The following is a 21,839-nucleotide window of genomic DNA, read 5'->3' on the forward strand; positions in this document are numbered from 1 at the left end:
TTCGTAAAGATCGCGATGATGCCATCGCATCATCGGGTGGTGTTGCGATTCTCACACATAAAAGTATAGCATGTCAACCTTTACAGCTTCGAACGCCCCTTGAAGCAGTGGCGGTGCGAGTTGTTCTGCTAAACAAACTCATCACTATTTGCTCGCTTTATATACCCCCGCATTACAAATTAACTAAACATGAATTTCAGTCCTTTATAGATGAACTGCCAGAACCCTATGTTGTTCTTGGCGACTTCAATGCGCACAGCTCCCTGTGGGGCGACTCTCGTACAGATGCGCGAGGTCGTCTTGTGGAACAGTTCCTCTTTTCTTCCGGTGCGTGCTTGCTGAATAAAAAGGAACCCACATATTACTCTCTAGCAAATAGAACATTTTCTTCAATAGATCTTAGTATAGTTTCCCCGTCTATACTGCTCGAACTTGAATGGGAAGTTATGAACAATCCTTACGGGAGCGACCACTTCCCGATACTGATAAGAACATCTAAAGAAAACGAATGTCCTCCACAAGCTCCTAGGTGGAAGATAGACACAGCCGACTGGGAGAAATTTCGAACTCTCACTAACATCTCATGGGCCGACATGTCTTCTCTAGAAATTGATGCTGCTGTAGAGTATCTTACATCATTCATGATGGATGCCGCATCAAAATGCATATCCGAAGCGAGTGGTCTGGCATGCAAACGACGTGTACCGTGGTGGAACAGCGAATGTCGGACCGCCCGTAAGAATCAGAACAAGGCGTGGGGGTTGCTGCGAGCTTCTCCCACCGCTGAGAATCTTGTCAACTTTAAAAAAATAAAATCCCAAGGTAGGAGAACCCGCCGACAGGCCAGAAGAGAGAGCTGGCACAGGTTTTTATCGAGTATTAACTTGTTTAGGGATGAGGCCAAAGCCTGGAACAGAGTTAATAGGATTAGAGGGCGGCAAACACATTCACTCCCCCTGGTGAACACACAGGGCGATACACTGCAAGACCAGGCAGACTCACTTGGGGAATATTTTGAGAGCGTGTCAAGTCCAACAAATTATACACAGTCCTTCCTCAAATACAAAGAAACAGAAGAACGTAAGCCATTAAGAAGAAAAGGTCGAGAGAATGAGCCTTACAACCGTCCTTTTTGTATTGCTGAATTAAGAGCTGCCTTGAGCGTATGCAACAGCTCCGCACCAGGATCTGATAGAATCATGTATGAAATGCTCAAAAACTTACATAATGACACGCAGGTTACACTACTCACACTTTTCAACACCATTTGGGATGCAGGGTACCTTCCAACCGCATGGAAGGAAGCCATTATGGTCCCTGTTTTGAAACAAGGCAAGGACCCTTCCTCAGTGGCAAGTTACCGCCCGATAGCCCTCACAAGTTGTATCTGTAAGGTGTTTGAAAAAATGATTAATCGGCGACTCATCCATTTCCTTGAACAGAACAAAATACTTGATCCCTATCAGTGTGGCTTCAGGGAAGGGCGCTCCACAACTGATCACCTTGTACGTATTGAAGCAAACATCCGTGACGCGTTTGTACACAAACAGTTTTTCCTATCCATATTCCTCGATATGGAGAAGGCATACGACACAACGTGGCGATACGGGATCTTAAGAGACTTAGCAGAAATGGGCATTCACGGTAAGATGCTAAGCCTCATAGAAAGTTATTTGTCCAATCGCACATTCCGTGTAAAAGTCGGCAATGTACTGTCACGTCCTTTTACACAAGAAACTGGTGTACCCCAGGGAGGCGTGCTTAGCTGCACGCCCTTTTTAGTGAAGATGAACACGCTTCGTGCTTCATTACCTCCGGCCATTTTTTACTCTATCTACGTGGACGACATTCAAATAGCTTTTAAATCCTGTAACCTCGCAGTGTGCGAGAGGCAGGTACAGCATGGTTTGAACAAAGTATCAAAATGGGCAGAGAAAAACGGATTTAAAATCAATCCTCGCAAAAGTTCTTGTGTTCTTTTTAAACGAAAGAGAGGCCTGGTCCCGGATCCTTGCTTAGAACTGTGTGGACAACAAATTCCTATCAACAAAGAGCACAAATTCCTAGGTATTATACTTGACGATAGACTCACTTTCATTCCACACATCAAATATCTCAAAGAAAAATGTCTAAAAACAATGAACTTAATGAAACTTCTATCCAAGACTACGTGGGGTAGTGACAGAAAGTGTCTAATGAATCTCTACAAGAGCCTAATACGGTCACGATTAGATTATGGGGCCGTAGTGTATAACTCTGCCGCCCCGAGCGCGCTAAGGATGCTGGATCCTGTCCATCATCTAGGTATCCGCCTAGCCACTGGTGCTTTCAGAACAAGCCCGATCGAAAGCCTTTATGCCGAATCGAATGAGTGGCCGCTCCACTTACAGAGATCATACGTCGGCTTTACTTATTTCCTTAAAGTGCATTCCATTCCTGAACACCCATGTTTTAATACCATTACCGATATGACGTATGCTACACTTTTCCGCAACCGTCCGTCCATAAGACAGCCTTTCTCGCTGCGTTTGAAGGAGCTTAGCGATGAAATGCATGTCCCACTCCTGGAGCACCGCTTAATGCGCCCACCCAAGCTATTACCTCCTTGGGACTGGCAGGTCATAGAATGCGACGTATCCTTTGTAAAAGTTTCAAAGCATGCTCCAGAGGTTGAAATTCGAATGCATTTCCTAGAACTTCAGTACAAACACTCATGCACAGAGTTCTACACAGACGCTTCCAAGTCACATGGCGGAGTATCATATGCAGCCGTTGGTGCTTCTTTTTCGGAATCCGATGTACTACATCCAGAAACAAGTATCTTTACGGCAGAGGCCTACGCTGTATGGTCGGCTGTAAAGCATATAAAGAAAGCAAAACTCCAAAAAGCCGTTATATATACAGACTCCCTTAGTGTGGTGAAGGCCTTAATGTCACCCTACAAACATAAAAATCCTGTACTTACTGAGGTCTATTCCGACATGTGCAAAGCTTATCTATCTAACCAGCAAATCATCATATGCTGGGTACCCGGCCACAGGGGAATCGAAGGTAACGCTTTGGCAGACCAGATGGCTACGTCAATTGCACTCCCTGCCGTTAATAATACTGCTTTGGTGCCCTTCACAGATCTGAAACCTTACATACGAAAGAAACTGCGAAACCACTGGCAACGCATGTGGGACGCAGAGATAGATAATAAACTGCACGTTATAAAGCCACAGTTAGGTTTTTGGCCCTCCCCAACAAAATCTCGGCGAACAGATGTCCTATTCTGTCGCCTCAGAATAGGACACACATTTGGCACCCATAATTATCTGCTTACTGGAAGTGAACCTCCAATCTGTGGTAGATGCGGCGAGAGGCTTACCGTCCTCCACGTGCTCCTGGAGTGTCGGGAAGCCGAAACGGAGAGAAAGAAACATTTTCCGCTTGCTTACCATTACAACATCCCTCTACACCCGGCTATGTTTCTCGGCAAGGAACCGCTTTTTGACACCAAGGCAATCCTCAACTATTTAAATGATGTCGTAGTACACGTTATATGCCCTTTAAATTCGTAGAGCATCCTCGCTCCAGAGGATGCCACTGCGATAAGTTTTGCATAGCACATGCCTCCAGGCCCTTGTTCTTCAAGGGCTCTAAGGAGGCAGCAGTGCTCTAGCATATCTTATAACCTTATATATTTTTACGCATCGTATCATTCTATTTAAATGCATCTTACTGTTCATGGTACACGTCATAAGTCATCGCCATAATCTTATTATATAGATTTTGCGCACTTTAGCGCGACCATTTTTTAAGGCCCCTCTACAGCCACGTCACACCAACTTCATCGAACTCATGATTTCACTGCAAACTCATAAACACGGACATGGCGCTCTTTGGCCATACTTGGCCCTTGCGCCATAAAACATAAAACATTCATTCATTCATTCATAAGATGATGAGCTACTTCTTACTACAAATTAACAGTGCACAAAAGTTTTCACAAGGTAGAGCAACTAGAATTACAAAAACCTATTGGACACTGTACACTGGCCACAAGAAATAATTTTCTGGCTAGAGGACTTACGAAAATACTATAGTACAAAAAGAAACAAGGATGAGACGAGAATACAGGTGAATAGGAGGGTCACCACAAAAATGATTGTGATTGTATACAGCATACCACGCATGTGCATATTTAGAATATGTGAAAGTTGTTTGTGGTCCTTCGAACTTTCGAATGATGCCTTCATAGATAGGGCACAAATACAATGTACATGAGAATGCTTATGTAAATTCACACAGTGGACCCGATAATGTCGACGCAGATTCAAGGAGCATAACATTACAAACTACAAATCATAGAGCAGGGTATAGAGACAAAACTTTAGTGTGTACATCAACACAAGCATGTAAGTACTGCTGCTGAGGAGCAGTATTTACATGCTTTTGTAAATATTGCTGCTGAGCAGTCACAAGTTTAATTCCAGATTACATTTTACAAACATACAAAAGGAATCTGATTTTATACTGGATGCTCAAAAACATGAGAACAAGAAGTAAATAGACAACATGAGCACAGATTTGAAAATTAAAAAAAAAAAATCCTGAGACGGAAATTAAACTGGGAACCGTGCTAATGTGCTTCTCACAGCCTTTACATTGCAAATGGGAATGTTGAAAACAAGCAATCATGTATAACAAAACACTGCTTTTTTTATATGTAACCATGGAACAAAATATATAATGGTTACTCCCATAGTGCTCGCCAAACAAAAGGACTGTGTACTGGGAGGAGTGCATATGTTTGCAGCACTTTCCAAATTGATAAATACGCTAGCACTTCTTATATCTGCAGAATTACAGTGGACGACTCCTCGTGAAACACTTCTTGCACATGATTTAGTGTCACCGAGTGATACTTTAATGGTCTGCACGTAAGCTTTTTAACACATATGTAAGTCTGATCACCACTGAAAATGATTTGTTCAATGATGTCAAATGACTTGTCAGAGAGCTGCACGACTGAGCTGTTTGTCTCCTTCCTTGATGCGTACAAGCTGTCAGTAAGGATTGACCCATTTAACATTATTCTTTTGTATTGGACAGAATGTGGTGGGATCTCTTGATAACAAGGCAATGGACAGGCTGGTGGAATATACTGAGAACTACTCCCAAAAAATTGGGTGCCATTACTGCTGCATGCACTTTTCTGTGTTACTTTATCATCAAAAGAACCGCAGTACTGCACCACACTAGGATTAACAGCCAGGTCCTGCAGTTCCATTAAAGTATTTTCGATTTGCAAAACCCTGCACAGCTGATGGGGAATCCCATTTGCAGCTTTTAGAGTTTCATTGAGGCCACCGTTCCCAGATTCAAATGGAAATGCAGAGTGTGCCCAGAGTGAACCCCAGTAACGATTACTTTTCACAATATGTGTGAGCTGGTGCATATTAAATGTCATCAATGCCATGCCAAAAAGGATTTGAGAATGCACATGAAACTCCAGCAAGAGTTGCTCAGCTTGAATTAACTCACAATTTCTATTGCACTACAGCATAATATGCAAAGCTTCAACTAAGCATGCCCAGTGCTGAAGGTAATTCTTGTCAAGAATGCCATCAAGCACTTGAATGCTGTAATACAACATCCACTTTTCCAGCTCATCTACTTTCCACCACTTCCGCTCTTTCGTTGGTCTTGGCAATCTTCTCAGATCCCTCGGTGGCCTGATAGTCATAAGCCTCTCATCGATTTTGTGTTGCTCACGTATTGAGTATGCACCACCAGAAGACTCGAACCATAAAGCTGAGAGCTGTCGTCCAATTCCCAGCAAAACGCAATGCATGTAGTAGGGAACAAAGCCCCATACTATGTCAAAATGTTGCAGACTTATCAACAGAGACACTGTTTTCGCACCATGAACAGTCACCCCTTGCATAACTCCTTTTTGCACGTCTTCAAGCATCTGGCTTTCTGTTCTCTCAGTGGAATTAAATGACTCTACCAGGTACTTTGTTGATCCACCAGCTCGTTCACCTTTCTGTAGGCACCAATTACACCCAAAATACCCATTGAATTGAGCCACACCTTGCATGAGTGCCCTGGCAACAGAATCAACTGCAAAACAAATGCAATAAGCTTGAAATGTCTGATGTTGGCCCTGTCGCTCCAAGACAAAGCCATTTTCACTTATCTGGCTCATTCGCTTGACAAATGCGCTTTGAAAAAGCTCCATGTTTGGCTTCTCCTTCCAGAACCACAAGGCTGCAAGAACCCGTTTGGATATCCTCTGCTTAGCAGGAACCTCATTCACTATCAACTGAATAGGCCAAATGTCTGTGCCACTCGACTTGAAAACTGATGTTCCATCAGCATTTAATGTGAAGCTGATTCTAGGCCCACAGTGTTGTATTGCAGAGGCAAATCTTTGGTACATTTCACCATCCCATATATCAGCAAGTGAACTATCATGGTGAATTGGCTTTGTCAGGTCAAGAAGTGTACAGTCATTTAACAATCTTTGTAACTGTGACTCCACATAGAGAGTCGCAAAACAAGGCAAATCTGACAGACTGGAAGCACTGGTTTTGTGACCGCACTGCACCGAAAAGAGGAATTTGTTTCAGCATTTTCTATAGTGTGTAGCATTTAGGGCAAAAACAAAAATATGACATTGTTGTGCCTGTTTTGCTCAACAGTTAGGAAAGCTGGTACCATGAATATGGGAATATTGGACATTCAAAAATTCTGTTGATAAGGTCTAACATGCTGGTCAGCCCTGTAAATGATAAAGTTTTTAACAGCGTGCTTCAGCAACTTGAGGAGAATATCACCTTTAGACAGAACCACTCGTTCAGTGACAAAATCATTAAATAAATCCCCGAAATATGGCTTGACACCATGACCAGGCCCCATGGAGTAGTCAGGCATTTGCTGCTGAAAGTAGAAAAGAAATAACCACCCAAAATGGAGCAAGTGCACAGCTGTCAACATGTACTGTTGGCTCTATAAAGCTTGACAATCAAGCACTGGACCCCAAAAGGAGCTAGAAGCTGCTGTATTAGATGCCTTCACTGAACAATGAGCAGGTAATTTAAAGCAAAACGTTTTGTAACCTACTGCGTGGACAACATGATTGCAACTCTTACTAAAAATTTCACATGCATGTAGCAATAAACTTAGCGCCACAACCTTCATTCTAAATGACACCAGTTTTCATGTTTAGTTTCCATCTTTACAAGATGGATCACCCAGTCCCTATCATATGTATTATTCATAGACAATTGTAATACATTGTTGAGAAAGCAAGCTCCTTTAAAATTTTGGAGCGGTCTCCCAATGCAGATATACAGGTAAATGAAATTCTGACGTTTCAAGCAATGTTTGCCCCCTTGCAAGAATTATCCCCCCTCCCCACTTTATCAGCGTATGTAGACCCCCCTCAATGAAAGCACACCAGAATGTTTTTGCAAAGAACCTATGCAAAAAAAGAAAAAAATTAGTTAAGAGGTGATCAAATGTGCACAAGCTTCTGGAAAATTTTTCCAAACTAATATGAACCAAGTCGCCCAGCAAATTACATTACTAAACTTGAAAACTAAAAATAGCCTGGAATTAAAGTCTATAAGCTGCAACCCGAGACCATACTTCTGTGTTTAAGCAGTCCCTTCATCATAAAGCAAATGACGAGATGCAGTATGTCTCTGAAAGTTATCATGCCTTTTGTACAATTTTGATTGCATCGCCTAATGCTTTTACCAAAAGACACTAATGGGATTTCAATTTAAGCGATATTTCAACATCCTTTTATGGCAAACATTGGTGTAATGTCAGCAGAGATCATTATGTTATTGCTATGAGATTGATTAGCAACGAGTGCGAACGGGTAGCCGTCACAAGCATCCGGCGAAAGACAGCAACCACGAGCTCATGCCGGTAGCGATGGTGCTGTGGTGCAGGCAGGCTACTCTTCTTCGTTACAATCGCCCTCCGCAGAAAAAGGCGCCATCCTGGCGGCTTAAGGCGAAGAGACTACTATTGGGTCGTAGTACGGCTTAATGCGAGAGACGTGGACAAGTTCGCAGCCGCGATGGCGTAGGTCCGTCGATGGCGTGAGGGGCTCTACGATGTAATTGATGGAGGACGTTTGCTCCAGAACGCGGTAGGGTCCTAGGTATTTTGTGACAAGTTTTGAGGAGAGGCCAGGTGTAGTAGCGGGTACCCGAAGCCATACGAGAGCCAGGCGAAAAAGTTGGTGCAGAACGGCCGGCAGGTTGACGGGATTGCTGCTGCCACTGGTCCTCGGTGGAAAAAGAGCGGGCAAGCTGGCGGCATTCCTCAGCATGACAAGCAGCTTCAGATAGCGGAGTACTTTCGGACGCGTCAGGTGTATATGAAAGACTGGTATCGAGCGTAGTAGAAGGTTCTCGTCCGTATAGGAGAAAGTAAGGGGAAAAACCAGCAGTTGCTTGGGCCGCAGTATTGTACGCATACGTCACGAAAGGGAGAACTTGGTCCCAGTTTGAATGTTCAGAGGCAACGTACATGGAGAGCATATTGCCAGGAGTACGGTTGAAGCGCTCGGTCATGCCGTTAGTTTGTGGATGGTACGCTGTACTGGTGCGGTGAACAATTCGGCATTCGTCGAGTAGTGCCTTCAAAGCATCGGAAAGAAAGGCGCGGCTTCTATCGCTCAGAAGTTTTCGAGGGGCCCCGTGGCGAAGAACGAAATGTCGTAACAGAAACGATGCAACGTCGCAGGTGGTGGCAGTCGGCAGAGCAGCTGTTTCAGCATGGCGGGTCAAGTGATCCACTGCAACAATAATCCAGCGGTTGCCTGCTGGAGTGGAGGGTAGCGGTCCGTAGATGTTTATACCAACACGATCAAAGGGCCGACTAGGGCAGGGAAGGGGTTGTGACAGGTAGACTTGTCCGGGAGGTAATTTTCGGCGTTGGCACTGAGCACAGGAGCGAATGAACTTTCTGACGTAGTTATACAGGCCGCTTCAATAAAATCGGACGCGTAGTCGAGCATAGGTCTTGAAAAGGCCGGCATGTGTGCACTGAGGGTCTGCATGGAAAGCGTCGCAGATAAGGTCACGGAGATGGCGGGGTATCACGAGAAGCCACTTCCGACCGTCAGAGAGGTAATTACGACGATAAAGAAGGCCGTCGCGAATGCAGAAGTGGGTAGCCTGGTGGCGAAGAGCGCAAGATGGTGAAGAGGTGGATGGATCAGAAAGGATGCTGATGAGAGCACAGATCCAGGGATCCTTGCGCTGCTCCGATGGCATGTTGCGCAGTGCATGAGATGGAAGTGTGGGCTCAAGGGCGGATAGGCAAGAGCAGTCAGCGGAGACCGGTGAGCGAGAAAGGGCGTCAGCGTCCGTGTGTTTGCGGCCGGAACGGTAGATAACGCGGATGTCGTACTCCTGTAGCTTAAGGGCCCAGCGAGCAAGTCGGCCAGATGGGTCCTTAAGGGTGGACAGCCAACAAAGGGCATGATGGTCAGTGACGACATCGAAAGGGTGACCATACAAATAAGGACGGAATTTTCCAAGGGCCCAAATAATGGCTAAACACTCTTTCTCTGTAACAGAGTAATTAGCCTCGGCCTTTGTCAGAGTTCGGCTCGCGTAGGCAACGACATATTCATCAAACCCCGCTTTTCGTTGTGCAAGTACGGCGCCAAGTCCAACGCCGCTGGCATCGGTGTGGACCTCTGTGGGCGCTGCAGGATCGAAGTGGTGGAGGATAGGTGGCGAGGTTAGCAGGCGGCGTAATTTCGTGAAGGCGTCGTCACAGGCGGGCGACCAAGTGGAAAGTTCTTTGTTGCCACTTAGAAGGGCTGTCAGGGGTGCACTTATGGAAGCGAAATTTCGTATGAAACGTCGGAAGTATGAGCGTAAACCAAGGAAACCTTGAAGCTCCTTTAACTTCTTTGGTTGCGGAAAGTCGGCAACAGCGCAGAGCTTGGCTGGATCCGGAAGGACGTCGTCTCGCGATACAACACGGCCAAGAATAGTGAGCTTTCAGGCGCCGAAATGACATTTTTTAAAGGGAAGCTGAAATGGTTTTCAATTTCCATGAATTGCTGGGATTGGGAAGAACAGACCTAATAATTTACGGTTCCGAAATTTTTTCTTTGTTTTGTTAATATAAGGGGCGGAAATCGCTTTCTAAATCACCCCCGCGGACATGCCCCCATCGCTTCCCGGAGCGCCGGGTGAGGTGGTTGCCAGAGGAGAGAACCGGCGAGAGGGTCGTGATTCGCGGGGACCGAGCTGTCGGACCAGCGTGCTGGCATGTGCTGGCATGCCTCTTTCTGTCCTGCGCTTTATTGAACGACGCTACGAGAGATCTGCCGCCGCCGCCGCTCGCGTTTGTTTTCTTTTGCAATTTTCGTAAACTGTTCTTTCATGAAGCTGCCCGTCGCGGCAGCTTGACGTGCATGCTCGCACGAGCAAACGCCGCTGGCACGCTGCGAAGCATAGGCGGAAACGCGCGCAGTAATAAATTTTGGTGACCGGACTTCGTGCGTAGCTTCCACAGCGTTGCACCTGAGGTATGAAATGGAGTATAGGCTTGCCTAGTGACATTCGACGTACGGTTGCATGATTACAAAGGCGGCGCCGAATAAAACAACACACGAAGAAGGGGGACACGAGACAGCACGTAGGCGCACTAACAACTGAGTGTTTTATTTCTTGACATAGTAATATATAGCTGCTGTCAAGGAACAAAACAACAAGAAAAAACAGGGCAGTCATCTGCATCGCACAAGGAAGCCAAGATACAGAATAACTTCTAAGTGTCGCTCTCAAGATACGCCACTCTCTTTGTCGAAAGAGAAACTGAGGCTTCGCTGATACAATCAACACCACACTTTTTTATCTCAAGCTTCCAATATCTTCCTTGTCAGTTGATGATCAGCTCTGTACAGAACACTGGTTCTATCAAAATCTGGGATGCACTTGTGGGCCTTACAATGTGCACTTATATGACTGGAGAGCTGGTTTTCCATCTTATATCTATGCTCATGTAATCTGTCATTCAGACATCTGCCCGTTTGGCCTACATATGATGAACCGCATGACAAGGGAACAGAATAAACTACTTTCTGTACACATCCGACATCTTTCTGCCCATGTTTTTTTGCGCACACCTGTTTGTTTTCCCGATTTCCTGCTTTCACTTTGGCACACATCAAACCAAGACGTTTCGGAGCGGAAAATATAACACGAACACCTGCTCGTTTACCTACTTTTTTCAGATTGTGAGATATGCCGTGAACATATCTAATAATGGCACACCTGGTTTCAGAAGGGCCTGCTCGACCCTGGTTTACAACCAGGGTCGAGCAGGCCCGACTATTAAGGTGATGTTGCCCTCCAGCTGCCGGCAGTGGTGTCTAAAGGCGTCCCAATCCGTGAGGCGAGCTGTGCCGATCTTCCTCCTGACATTTTCTGCTACGGTGCTTATTCTTATAATGTGATGGTCACTGCCAAGGTTTTCTAGCAGGTTCTCCCATTCCACTTGCTTTGCTCCTTTGACGAAGGTTAGGTCAGGACACGTGTCTGGGCTAACGCTGTTGCCCTGTCTCGTTGGTTGATTCTCATCCGTAAGGAGCTCGCATCTGATGCTCTCTGCAGCTAAAGATATTTCTCCCCTTCTTTTCGTCTTTGGGGTAGCCCCAGCTCGGACTCTTAGCGTTAAAATCTCCCGCTATAATTAGGGCGTTCTGCCCAGCCAGCTTGCTCGCCCCAGCGAAGAGCTTAATGAAATCTGCTTTCTTCTGCCTTGGGGTGCTGTTACGTTTACTATGAAGCCGCTCCTGGCTTTCCTTTTCTTCTTAAGTATAACCTCTGTTATTACATGTTCAATCTGTGTATCCTCGATTTCATCATGGGATATGGCTATAATTTTGTTGCTAACGAGGGTTGCGGCTCGTCCGCTCTCTTGGCACTTGTACCCTCGCAACATGGGTGTGCAATTAGTTGGTGGTGTGCCTTTGGTATAAATGAATTGCTGCAGGAGTCCCTGCTTGCGCCAGAAACCCCTGCAGTTCCATTGCCATACCTTTAATTGGTTTTGTCCTGCCATGTTGCGGAGTTACTAGCATTTGTCCCTTGGGCTTCTGATCCAAATCTTCTTTCGTTATATAGCCTATCTCTGGCATCGTTAATGGTTTTCTGGGTGTTTTGACTCTTCACGTAATTACGGAAGCTCTGATCTTGCAGTGCTACCTTCTGCTGTATTTGTTGAACTTGGTTCTGCATAGCTGCCATGAAATTGCGCATTTCATCTTTGAAACTCTGCTCTTCTGATTGTTGCTGTTGTGCGGGCTGCTCAGCCGGCGGCGGCAGCGACCTGACGGGCGAACACCCTGCCTGCCTTTGCCATTGCATCTCCCTTATTAGTTCGTAAATTCTTTTCTTAAGCTGGCGCGTCTCCTCAAGGCTGAGCTCTAGCTCTCGCTTTAGCGCCTTGTTTTCCTCTCTGATTCTATCGTAGTTTGCCAGCATGTTGCTTTGTTTGTGGGTGTTTTGCCCCGAGTGCGGGGCTAGCGATTTGGGAGGGCCCGCTCCCCAGCTCACCTTGACTCCGCTGCTCTTCTTCTGCAGTTGCTGCTGCTGCCCCTGCCGCTGGCCCAGGCCGCCAGTCTGCTTCGCCAAGGGAAGGGTAGGATTCGTCCCTGATGAAGCCTCGACTCTGGCTCCTGCTCAAGTTGTGGCTTCGGCTCTGTGATTTGTGTCCGCTGCCACCGCCGCCCTGGCCCTTGTCCAAGTCTTCCTCCCCGAGCTTTATAAACGGTGCCCCGAACCAACGTGGCCTCCGTGCTCAGCTTTGGCTCTGGCTGCGCTGCTGGCCTTTATGAGTCGGTCTCCCCCGCAGCTCCTCGGCCGTCTTAAGGCACTGCTTACCGTCCCGGGTGCCTGTCACGTGGTCGCCCTCGCAGATCAGGCACTTGGGCCTGCACTGGTGCTGCTCCATTGGATTTTGTTCGCCGCACTGCTTGCAAGCCTTGGCCTCGGGAGTCGGGCGGACATCTGACCGATGACCTTGCTGGCAGCAGATATAGCATACTTGTCTTGTTGGACGATGTCGGTAGCACCACATTTCGCCGCCATAGTAGAGAACTTGTTTGGAAGTGATGGAGCCGTCGAAGGTTACGACCGCAGTACTTGATTTTCCCAGCATGCGGGCTGCAAGGATCTTGACTCCCTGCGTCCTGACTCGTAGATTTGCTTTGAGCTCCTCCGGTGTGGTCCCTGGGTCCACCCCATGGATAACTCCTCGCTGCGTGCCTTCCGGCACCGCAACGTGAGCGTTGACTTAGTAGGTGCGGTCCCCGAACGTCAGCCGTGTGGTCTGCCATAGGACCTGGGCCGCTTCTTCGCTGTCGGTGCTAATAATTATGATGTTGGATCCGTTATGTAGTCTTATAATCAAGTTTTCTGCCTTGCATCTCGAGTTTGTGGCCGCGACGACTGCCCGAGCGACTTGGTGTGTTTGTAGATTTCTAACGATGAGCCCCTTCGGCCAGAGCACAATTTTCAAGTTGTCCTTCGAGAGTGAAGGTAGTCTTCGCCACAACGCTTCTCCTTGCTGCTTCGATGCAGCTGGCGCACCAGCTGCGCTCCTTGCCTCGTCTATGGAATTGCCGTTTCCTAGCGTCACCGCTGCCGCCATATGGTCGCTTTTTCCGATATCTCGTCGCCTTTTTTGCCTTCTAGACATGGCGATTTCCCAGTCCTGGCTTTCTTTTTCCATCTGTAATCTTGTAAACGGGGTGCTGCCTCTGTGGTCTTGGTTGCCTGCCTCGGGCCTGCCTCGGTCTTGCACTTGGTCGAGCTCGGCGGCTTCATTAAAGTCTTCCATGATTTCTTGGGCTTCTGTCGAATTTCTGGCTGGTCCTCTAGCTAAGGGTTGGTCTATGATTGGGTTGGTAGGTCGGGACATCGTTCATGGCTACGTACTCCTCAGGCCGAGGCCGGGGATGCCGCGGAGCCCCGTACTTGCGTTAGGCTTAGCTGGGCGGCCGACCGCGCGGAAGCTTCAAATACCGATAAAATCCAAAATATTGGACCCACCAGCTTGAAAGTGGTATCCTTATGGTCCTCTTCGGTTTCGACGTCGATTCCCACCAAAATTTTGGTGGTCCGATGGGGTTTGAAGGGTCGAAAAGCTCGAAATTTGCGGAGCCCATGCAACGCACGTCCGCTCGCCTCGGCTTCTTCTAAACACTTTTACTTGGGACCAATTAGGAAAGACCACGGGGCATCAGGCGGCCCATCTGAAAATGACTAATCGGCCAGAATAGAAGAAAAGGCGAGGCGCGCTGGCAGAAGGGGGAGACGCCGGGAGAGTTCCAGGAAGCGACGCCAGGAGAAGGTCGGCCACCGGACCAGGAGTTGAAGACGGGCCATCGGGTTCCAGACCCGAGCCACCAGGACTTCACCCGATCGGGGCCTCCTGCCAACCCGTTCCTGTGCATCGCCAGCCTACCCGAGCGTGCCGCCAGCTGCTCAAGACCGGCGAGCTTCTGTGCCCGTGGGCAGGACGAGAGCAGTCGGGCTACGGGCCCGAGTTCTACGCCCAGCTGCCCGGCCAGAACGCCGCTCCCGTCTGTCGTGCCGCCTGTTTCCCAAGGCTGGCGTTCGAGTTTCTGTGCCCGTGGGTAGGACGAGAGCAGTCGGGCTACGAGTACGAGCTCTACGCCCAGCTGCCCGGCCAGAACGCCGCCGCTGTCTGCTCGTGCCGCCAAGCCACCTGCGTTACCTCTCCAAGCCAGAGCTGGCGCGCTCCGGTCACCCGGTCAACCATCCTATACCCCGACCTTTGGTGAGACCGGCGCAACTCCTTTCATCAACTTGTCGCCTGTCTCCGCGTCGAGACTGTTATGCGTCCCTGCCGTCGTGGCAAGCCCGGACACGCGCACTAGTTAACGTCATACTAGCCCCAAGTGAGTTCCTTACTGCCGTGATGTCTGTTTGAGCGTCTATTTTATGCTTTCTATTTCCTTCTATTTATTTTAAGCCTCTTTCTAGTTTCATTAAAAGTGTGTGTGTTTTCAAAACCAACAGCTTTGTCCTCAATTGGTTTCCCGGAGGCTCCACCTAAGAGAACCGTCAGAACCTTTGAGTACAAGAACCTTGCATCACAAATTGTTATGTGATGTGTGTGGTGCGCGACATGGTGCGATGGTCGGGACAGACAGAAGCAAACGACAAGGAGTGCGCGCGCTGAGACGAATTCCGTGCTGGAGGAAAATGACGCCGCCGAAGAGCATCTGGCACGTGAATGTGCGGCGCAAGAAAAGAAAACAAGAGTAAAATGCCAATCAATTGGAAAAGACCACGGGGCATCAGGCAGCCAATCGGAAAATGACTAATCGGCCAGAGCGGAAGAAAAGGCGAGGCGCGCTGGCAGGAGGGGAAGACGCCAGGAGAGTTCCAGGAAGCGACGCCAGGAGAAGGTCGGCCACCGGACCGGGAGTTGAAGACGGGCCGTCACGTTCCGGACCCGAGCCAGCTGGAGTTCACCCGACCACCGCACCATGTCACGCACCACACACATCACAAGGTTACACAGACTTGTAGAGCTACCTACATTTTACAGTGTAAAATGTAAGTACACAGCTGGCAATGCCCAGCTGTCGAAATTTGAGATAGCATGGACCCTATAATATATTTAAAAATCGAGCAAAAATTCTTAGGAGTCCAAACAGTGTAAGACATGTAGCTCTTGAAATACCCTATAGCATGGGTTTAAATTGGAAAGTTGTCAAGAAATAATTAGGTGGTTAATGGGTGTAGAATTCTAACCTGAGCAAAATGAACTTTAATTAGGCTGTCATGTTAGCAAGAAACATTACAACCAGAATTTTAATTGTAAGAGCAATGTTCCAATATGTCTACTCCAATTGGAGATGTACAACCAATTCGATGCATACAGGCATTCTAATTCGGAGACCAACTGGAAATCACTGTTCCAATGGGTCTCCAATTGGAATGTGTGCACCCAACTGGACTAACAAACATTCCAACTGGGATACGAAATAGAAAATGGTGAACCAATTGGAATGACCAACTGGAACGCTGAAGTCCAATAGTTTTTTTCCAATTCAAGTGCAGCACTCCAATTTGCTTCCAATTAATTCCATTTTGGTCCAATTGATATCTACTTCTGGGACCATTTGGAGCAGTTCACTTTGACTGGGAAAGCCCTCACCCTGCGATCTCCAATTATCCCTGTCCTGCGCAGGGGTAATTATACACACAGATTATAAACATAACATACATTATTGTCGCGTAATAGTGACGGTTAAGACGGCAGCAAAACTGTGATTATCGAAATGAGTGTTTTATTGGGCGAACTTGTGCCCTCAAAAACAGGCTACACTCAACGAACAACGGTAGCGGCGAACACACTCGGCGATCGTCGAAAATCTGATCAGCGGGTCAAGCGCGTTGGCTTTTATACAGTAGTCATCGAATGTTCCAGACTAATCGTTGGGACCCGCGTGCCTTCCACAAAGTTCTACACCATTCGCGTCACGCAATGCAATCAGATAACACAAGGTTCGGCGACAACAGACAGCGGATAGAAGCATCGATAACTTTCCAGAAACTTCGGATACATGCAGGTGCATCCCGCGCTGCGCGATAACATTTGTTAGGCGGCGAAACGTGGTCGCCCGATAAAGTTAAATACACGTGTCATTATATATATATAATGTACGTGATGGCTGATTGGCCGAGCCACGCTTGTCTGTATGGCTCGTATGCTACATCATCATCATCAGCCTGGCTACGCCCACTGCGGGGCAAAGGCCTCTCCGATGCTCCTCCAACTACCCCAATCATGTGCTAATTGTGGCCATGTTGTCCCTGCACACTTAATCTCATCCGCCCACCCAACTTTCTGCCTCCCCCTGCTACGCTTCCCTTCCCTTGGAATCGAGTCCGTAACCCTTAATGACCATCGGTTATCGTCCCTCCTCATTACATGTCCGGCCCATGCCCATTTCTTTTTCTTGATTTCAACTAAGATGTCATTTACCCACGTTTGTTGCCTCACCCAATCTACTCTCTTCTTATCCCCTTAACGTTACACCCATCATTCTTCTTTCCATAGCTCGTTTCGTCGTCCTCAATTTAAGTAGAACCCTTTTCGTTAGCCTCCAGGTTTCTGCCCAGTAGGTGGGTACTGATAAGGCACAGCTGTGATACACTTTTCTCTTGAGGGATAATGGCAACCTGCTGTTCATGATCTGAGAATGCTTGCCAAATGCACCCAGCCCATTCTTATTCTGATTATTTCAGTCTCATGATCCGGATCCGCGGTCACTACCTGCCCTAAGTAGATGTATTCCCTTACCACTTCCAGTGCCTCGCTACCTATTGTAAACTGCTGTTCTCTTCCGAGACTGTTAAACATTGCTTTGGTTTTCTGCAGATTAATTTTTAGACCCACCCTTCTGCTTTACCCGTCCAGGTCAGTGAGCATGCATTGCAATTGGTCCCCTGAGTAACTTGCGATTTGCTAATGATATTGCCTTGCTTAGTAGCAAGGCAATATCATTAGCAAATCGCAAGTTACTGAGGTATTCTCCACTAATTCTTATTCCCCAATTCTTCCCAATCCAGGTCTCTGAATACCTCATGTAAACACGCTGTGAATAGCATTGGAGAGATCGTATCTCCCTGCCTGATGCCCTTCTTTATTGGAATTTTGTTGCTTTTTTTTATGGAGGACTACGGTGTCTGTACAGCCGCTATAGAAATCTTTCAGCATTTTTACATACGGCTCATCTACACCCTGATTTTGTAATGCCTGCGTGACTGCTGAGGTTTCGACTGAATCAAACGCTTTCTCGTAATCAATGAAAGCTATATAAAGCGTTCGTCATATTCCACACATTTCTTTATCAGCTGATTGATAGAGTCAATACGGTCTATTGTTGAGTAGCCTTTACGAAATGCTGCCCGGGCCTTTGGTTGACAGAAGTCTAAGGTGTTCCTAATTCTATTTGCGATTATCTTAGTAAATACTTTGTAGGCTATGGACAGTAAGCTGATCGGTTTATATTTCTTCAACTCTTTGGCATCCCCTTTCTTATGGATTATGACTAAGACTAAGATTATGTTGGCGTTCTTCCAAGCTTTCGGTATGCTCCAGGTCATGAGGCATTGCGTATGCAGGGTGGCCAGTTTTTCTAGAACAATCTGCCCACCATCCTTCAACAAATCTGCTGTTATCTGATCCTCCCCAGCTGCCTTCATCCTTTGCATAGCTCCCAAGGCTTTCTTTACTTCTGGCATTACTTATGGGATGTCAAATTCCTCTAGACTATTCGCTCCTCCATTATTGTCATGGGTGCCACTGGTACTGTATACATCTCTATAGAACTCCTCAGCCGCTTGAACTATCTTATCCATATTAGTAATGATATTACCGGCTTTGACTCTTAACGCATACATCTGATTCTTGCCTGTTTCTAGTTTCTTCACTGCTTTTAGGCTTCCTCCGTTCCTGAGAGGATGCCCAATTTTATCGATATTATACTTCCTTATGTCAGCTATATCTTACGCTTGTTGATTAACTTGGAAAGTTCTGCCAGTTCTATTCTAGCTGTAGGGTTGGAGGCTTTCATACATTCGCATTTCTTAATCAGATCTTTCTTATCCTGCGATAGCGCACCGGTATCCTGTATAACGAACTTACCACAGACTTCTATTGCACACTCCTTAATTATACCCATAAGATTGTCGTTCATTGCTTCAACACTAAGATCCTCTTCCTGAGTTAAAGCCGAATACCTGTTCTGTAGCTTGATCCGAAATTCCTCTATTTTTCCTCTTACCGCTAACTCATTGATCAGCTTCTTATGTACCAGTTTCTTCCGTTCCCTCCTCAAGTCTAAGCTCATTCGAGATCTTACCATCCTATAGTCACTGCAGCGCACCTTGCCGAGCACATCCACACCTTGTATGATGCCAGGGTTAGCGCAAAGCATGAAGTCTATGTCATTTCTAGTCTCATCATTAGGGCTCCTCCACGTCCACTTTCAGTTTTCCCACATGCGGAAGAAGGTATTCATTATCTGCAAATTATTCCGTTCTGCAAACTCTACTAATAACTCTCCCCTGCTATTCCTATAACCCTATACCATATTCCCCCACTGACGTGTCTCCAGCCTGCTTCTTGCCTACCCTGGCATTGAAGCCGCCCAAAACTCAAAACAAAATACATTAAATTTTGTTTTGAGTTTACCCGTTTTTACCCATTACCCAAGTGATGGGTAATTGGCTGGCCGCACTCCTGAACTTTACCACGCTTGTCTTTGAGCCAGTATTCTCTCGATACAGTCAGCAATTGCTAGCCACCTTGTGGCAGAGGCCGAAATAATCTTTAATGGTTCATTCTTTTCCTGCGTTGTGTTGCTGTCGCCGTATAGACTCCTGTGAGCTGCTGTGTGCAAAGTAATTGTGGGTTTCGTGGATCATAAATTCTGGGCTCGCTGGCATCGCCTCCATCGCTTTAGAAGCAACCAGGTCCGATGAGTGACACGCACATTTCACAAGTGTAATCGAAGGGTTATTGACCTTCATTTTCTTCCATAGAGAGTTATTGTGGCCGCACATGGCATTTGCGCCATCCGTTGCAAGTCAAATGCAATATTTTGGATTTAGCTCACGCTCACGGTGTGCCCGTTGTACTGCATTGTAGATGGTATCTGCTTTTCCATCTGTCTCCACCTGGTGCAGAAAAGTGGTGGTTATTTGTTGTGTCTGGCGGAAGGACAGTGCAACGGTGAAGCGAGCGCAATACGGCTTTATTTAGCCACCAACTTAACAGCGGCGGGTGAACTGCCCGGCTCTATGTTGCAGGAATGAAAGCATGCGCCAACTTAAATGCCAGTGCTTTTATGCAAAATCAAGAGTGATAATGTTTGTGCGGCTACCACGGCGCATGCCTAGCTGTGACGCCTTGTCACCTAGGCGCGCGACATATAATTTCCCCCACACTTGTTTACTGTCATGTAGTAGGATTAGGTGCCGGAGCAGTCGGGAGGTTTGCGCTGACGTAGTAGATAGCGGCGACCCTGTTCGGCGGCTTCCCTGGGTGTCGACGGCTGTTCCACAGGCTTGGTGGGGCAGCTAGCGCTAGTGCCAGCTGTGACGTGGTCTTCATCGTGGAAGTCGGTGGCTGTGATCACAGTGTCGTCAGAGTTTGGAGCACGTACGATGTGGTTACGCTGACGCCCCGACTCACACACACCCCGGGGGGTCACAACACTAACATGATACGACACTGGACGGGTGTGGGCGAGGACGGTAGCACTGAACCACCTTGGTCCTCGGCAAAAATTGCGGACATGCACGAAGTCTCCTTCGCTGAACGTAGTCGCACGATGCCTGCGGCGACTGGTGTCCTGAAACCGTTTGGGGGCGACCCGCTCCTAAGCGGAGGGCCTGACGAGGTCTAGCCTAGTCCCGAGGCGCCTGCCCAACAGCAAAAGAGAGGGTGCTTCTACAGTAGTCTCTTGCGGAGTGTTGCGGTACGACAGGAGGAAGTCTTCAAGCTCCGACGGTGATGTGGATTGGCTGTACTTCCGAAGTGCACTCTTCAGCGCCTGGACGAAACGTTCTGCCAGACCGTTGCTGCTGAGATGATACGGAGCTGTTCTCATGTGTCTGGTTCCTACTCGCTGCAGCTACTCCTGAAAATCTGCAGAAGTGAACTGAGTGCTGTTGGACACTACCCAGACAATGCACTGACGTCCTGAGTATGTCCTTAGTACGTGCTCACAAGGACATTGCAACGTCCTGAGGACATCCTCTACTGGTCCTTGCAAAGGCCTAGAGAGGTCCTCATGTCCGGCCTTGGCACATCCTCAGGTAGTCCACAGGGATTCTTCTAGGATGTTTTGAGGACTTATTAGGGTGCACTCTAGGCTTCCTTGAATGCTGAATTTTCGCATTCAATATCCTTGTTTAGCTTTTAGCAGAACATAACACTAAGGCATGCTTATAGGCCGCATATATTGCTACATCCAGAAGTCTATCATTAATGAATGGAATGCCTTGGTAGCGTCGGCTTGCTGGTTAATATACAAGGCTAATTTACATATATTAAACAGCCAATGCTGACAGGGCATTACGTGACAAAAGTAGCACAAGCTCTTGCCATGATCAGCTAATTTTCAACACATGCACAGTAAGGTTTGGTTCTGCTTAATTGCCTGACATGTGGTTGTACATTGACTCGGCTACTTCATCTATTGCACAAAACTCCATGTTGAAGGTGCCATGAGCACTGTGCCCAGATAATGTCAATTCTGCCTTTTGAATCATGGATGAAATTCCGGCTGGAAGAAAATGTAATTTTTCTGTACCAACGAAAATGAATCTACCTGGCTGTACATAATATCTGTAGCAGGCAATGCATACGGGTAATGGTCATGGCACCTGCTAAAGCAAACACAAATATAACCAGTTTCCCAATGACTAGAGTTTATTATGAAAGACTGTGGTCCCCGCAGGGGCGTCTGCGTCAGCAGGCGTTTGGTGTGTTGCGACACCACGTACCCGAGCACACGAGGGTTGGACCCTCCCGCGTGTAGCCGTGCGCGGCTTAGCCGTGTCCGGGGAAAGGGGGATCCTGGGGGTTGAGCCGATGCCGGGTGTTTGGACCTTTAAGGCCCCCCGGCGGAGGCAACACGCCTCTTTGGCCTCTGCTTCACATAGACGGCACCTCCAGGCTGACCCACCTGGAGGAAATCGGCAGTCGCCTCTTCCTATCTCTTCCTCTCGAATCTTCGTCTTTATCTCCTACTT

General features: G+C 47.4%; 1 protein-coding gene across 7 annotated transcripts in view; it reads left to right on the plus strand.

Moving 5' to 3' along the window:
* Positions 1-21,839, plus strand: part of LOC142556982 (uncharacterized) — a 147,794-nt gene that overhangs the window by 96,206 nt on the left and 29,749 nt on the right. Inside the window, exon 2 of one of the 7 annotated variants that reach the window (XM_075668466.1) lies at positions 12,618-13,417. The exons of 4 other annotated variants lie outside the window; for them this stretch is intronic. In XM_075668466.1, the coding sequence (XP_075524581.1) occupies positions 12,618-12,679 (62 nt within the window). In that variant the 3' untranslated portion in view covers positions 12,680-13,417. 2 more of the 7 variants (XM_075668469.1, XM_075668470.1) reach the window with 2 other exon arrangements.

The sequence above is a fragment of the Dermacentor variabilis genome, chromosome 9, assembly GCF_050947875.1.
Source record: "Dermacentor variabilis isolate Ectoservices chromosome 9, ASM5094787v1, whole genome shotgun sequence".
Taxonomy (NCBI): Eukaryota; Metazoa; Arthropoda; class Arachnida; order Ixodida; family Ixodidae; genus Dermacentor; species Dermacentor variabilis.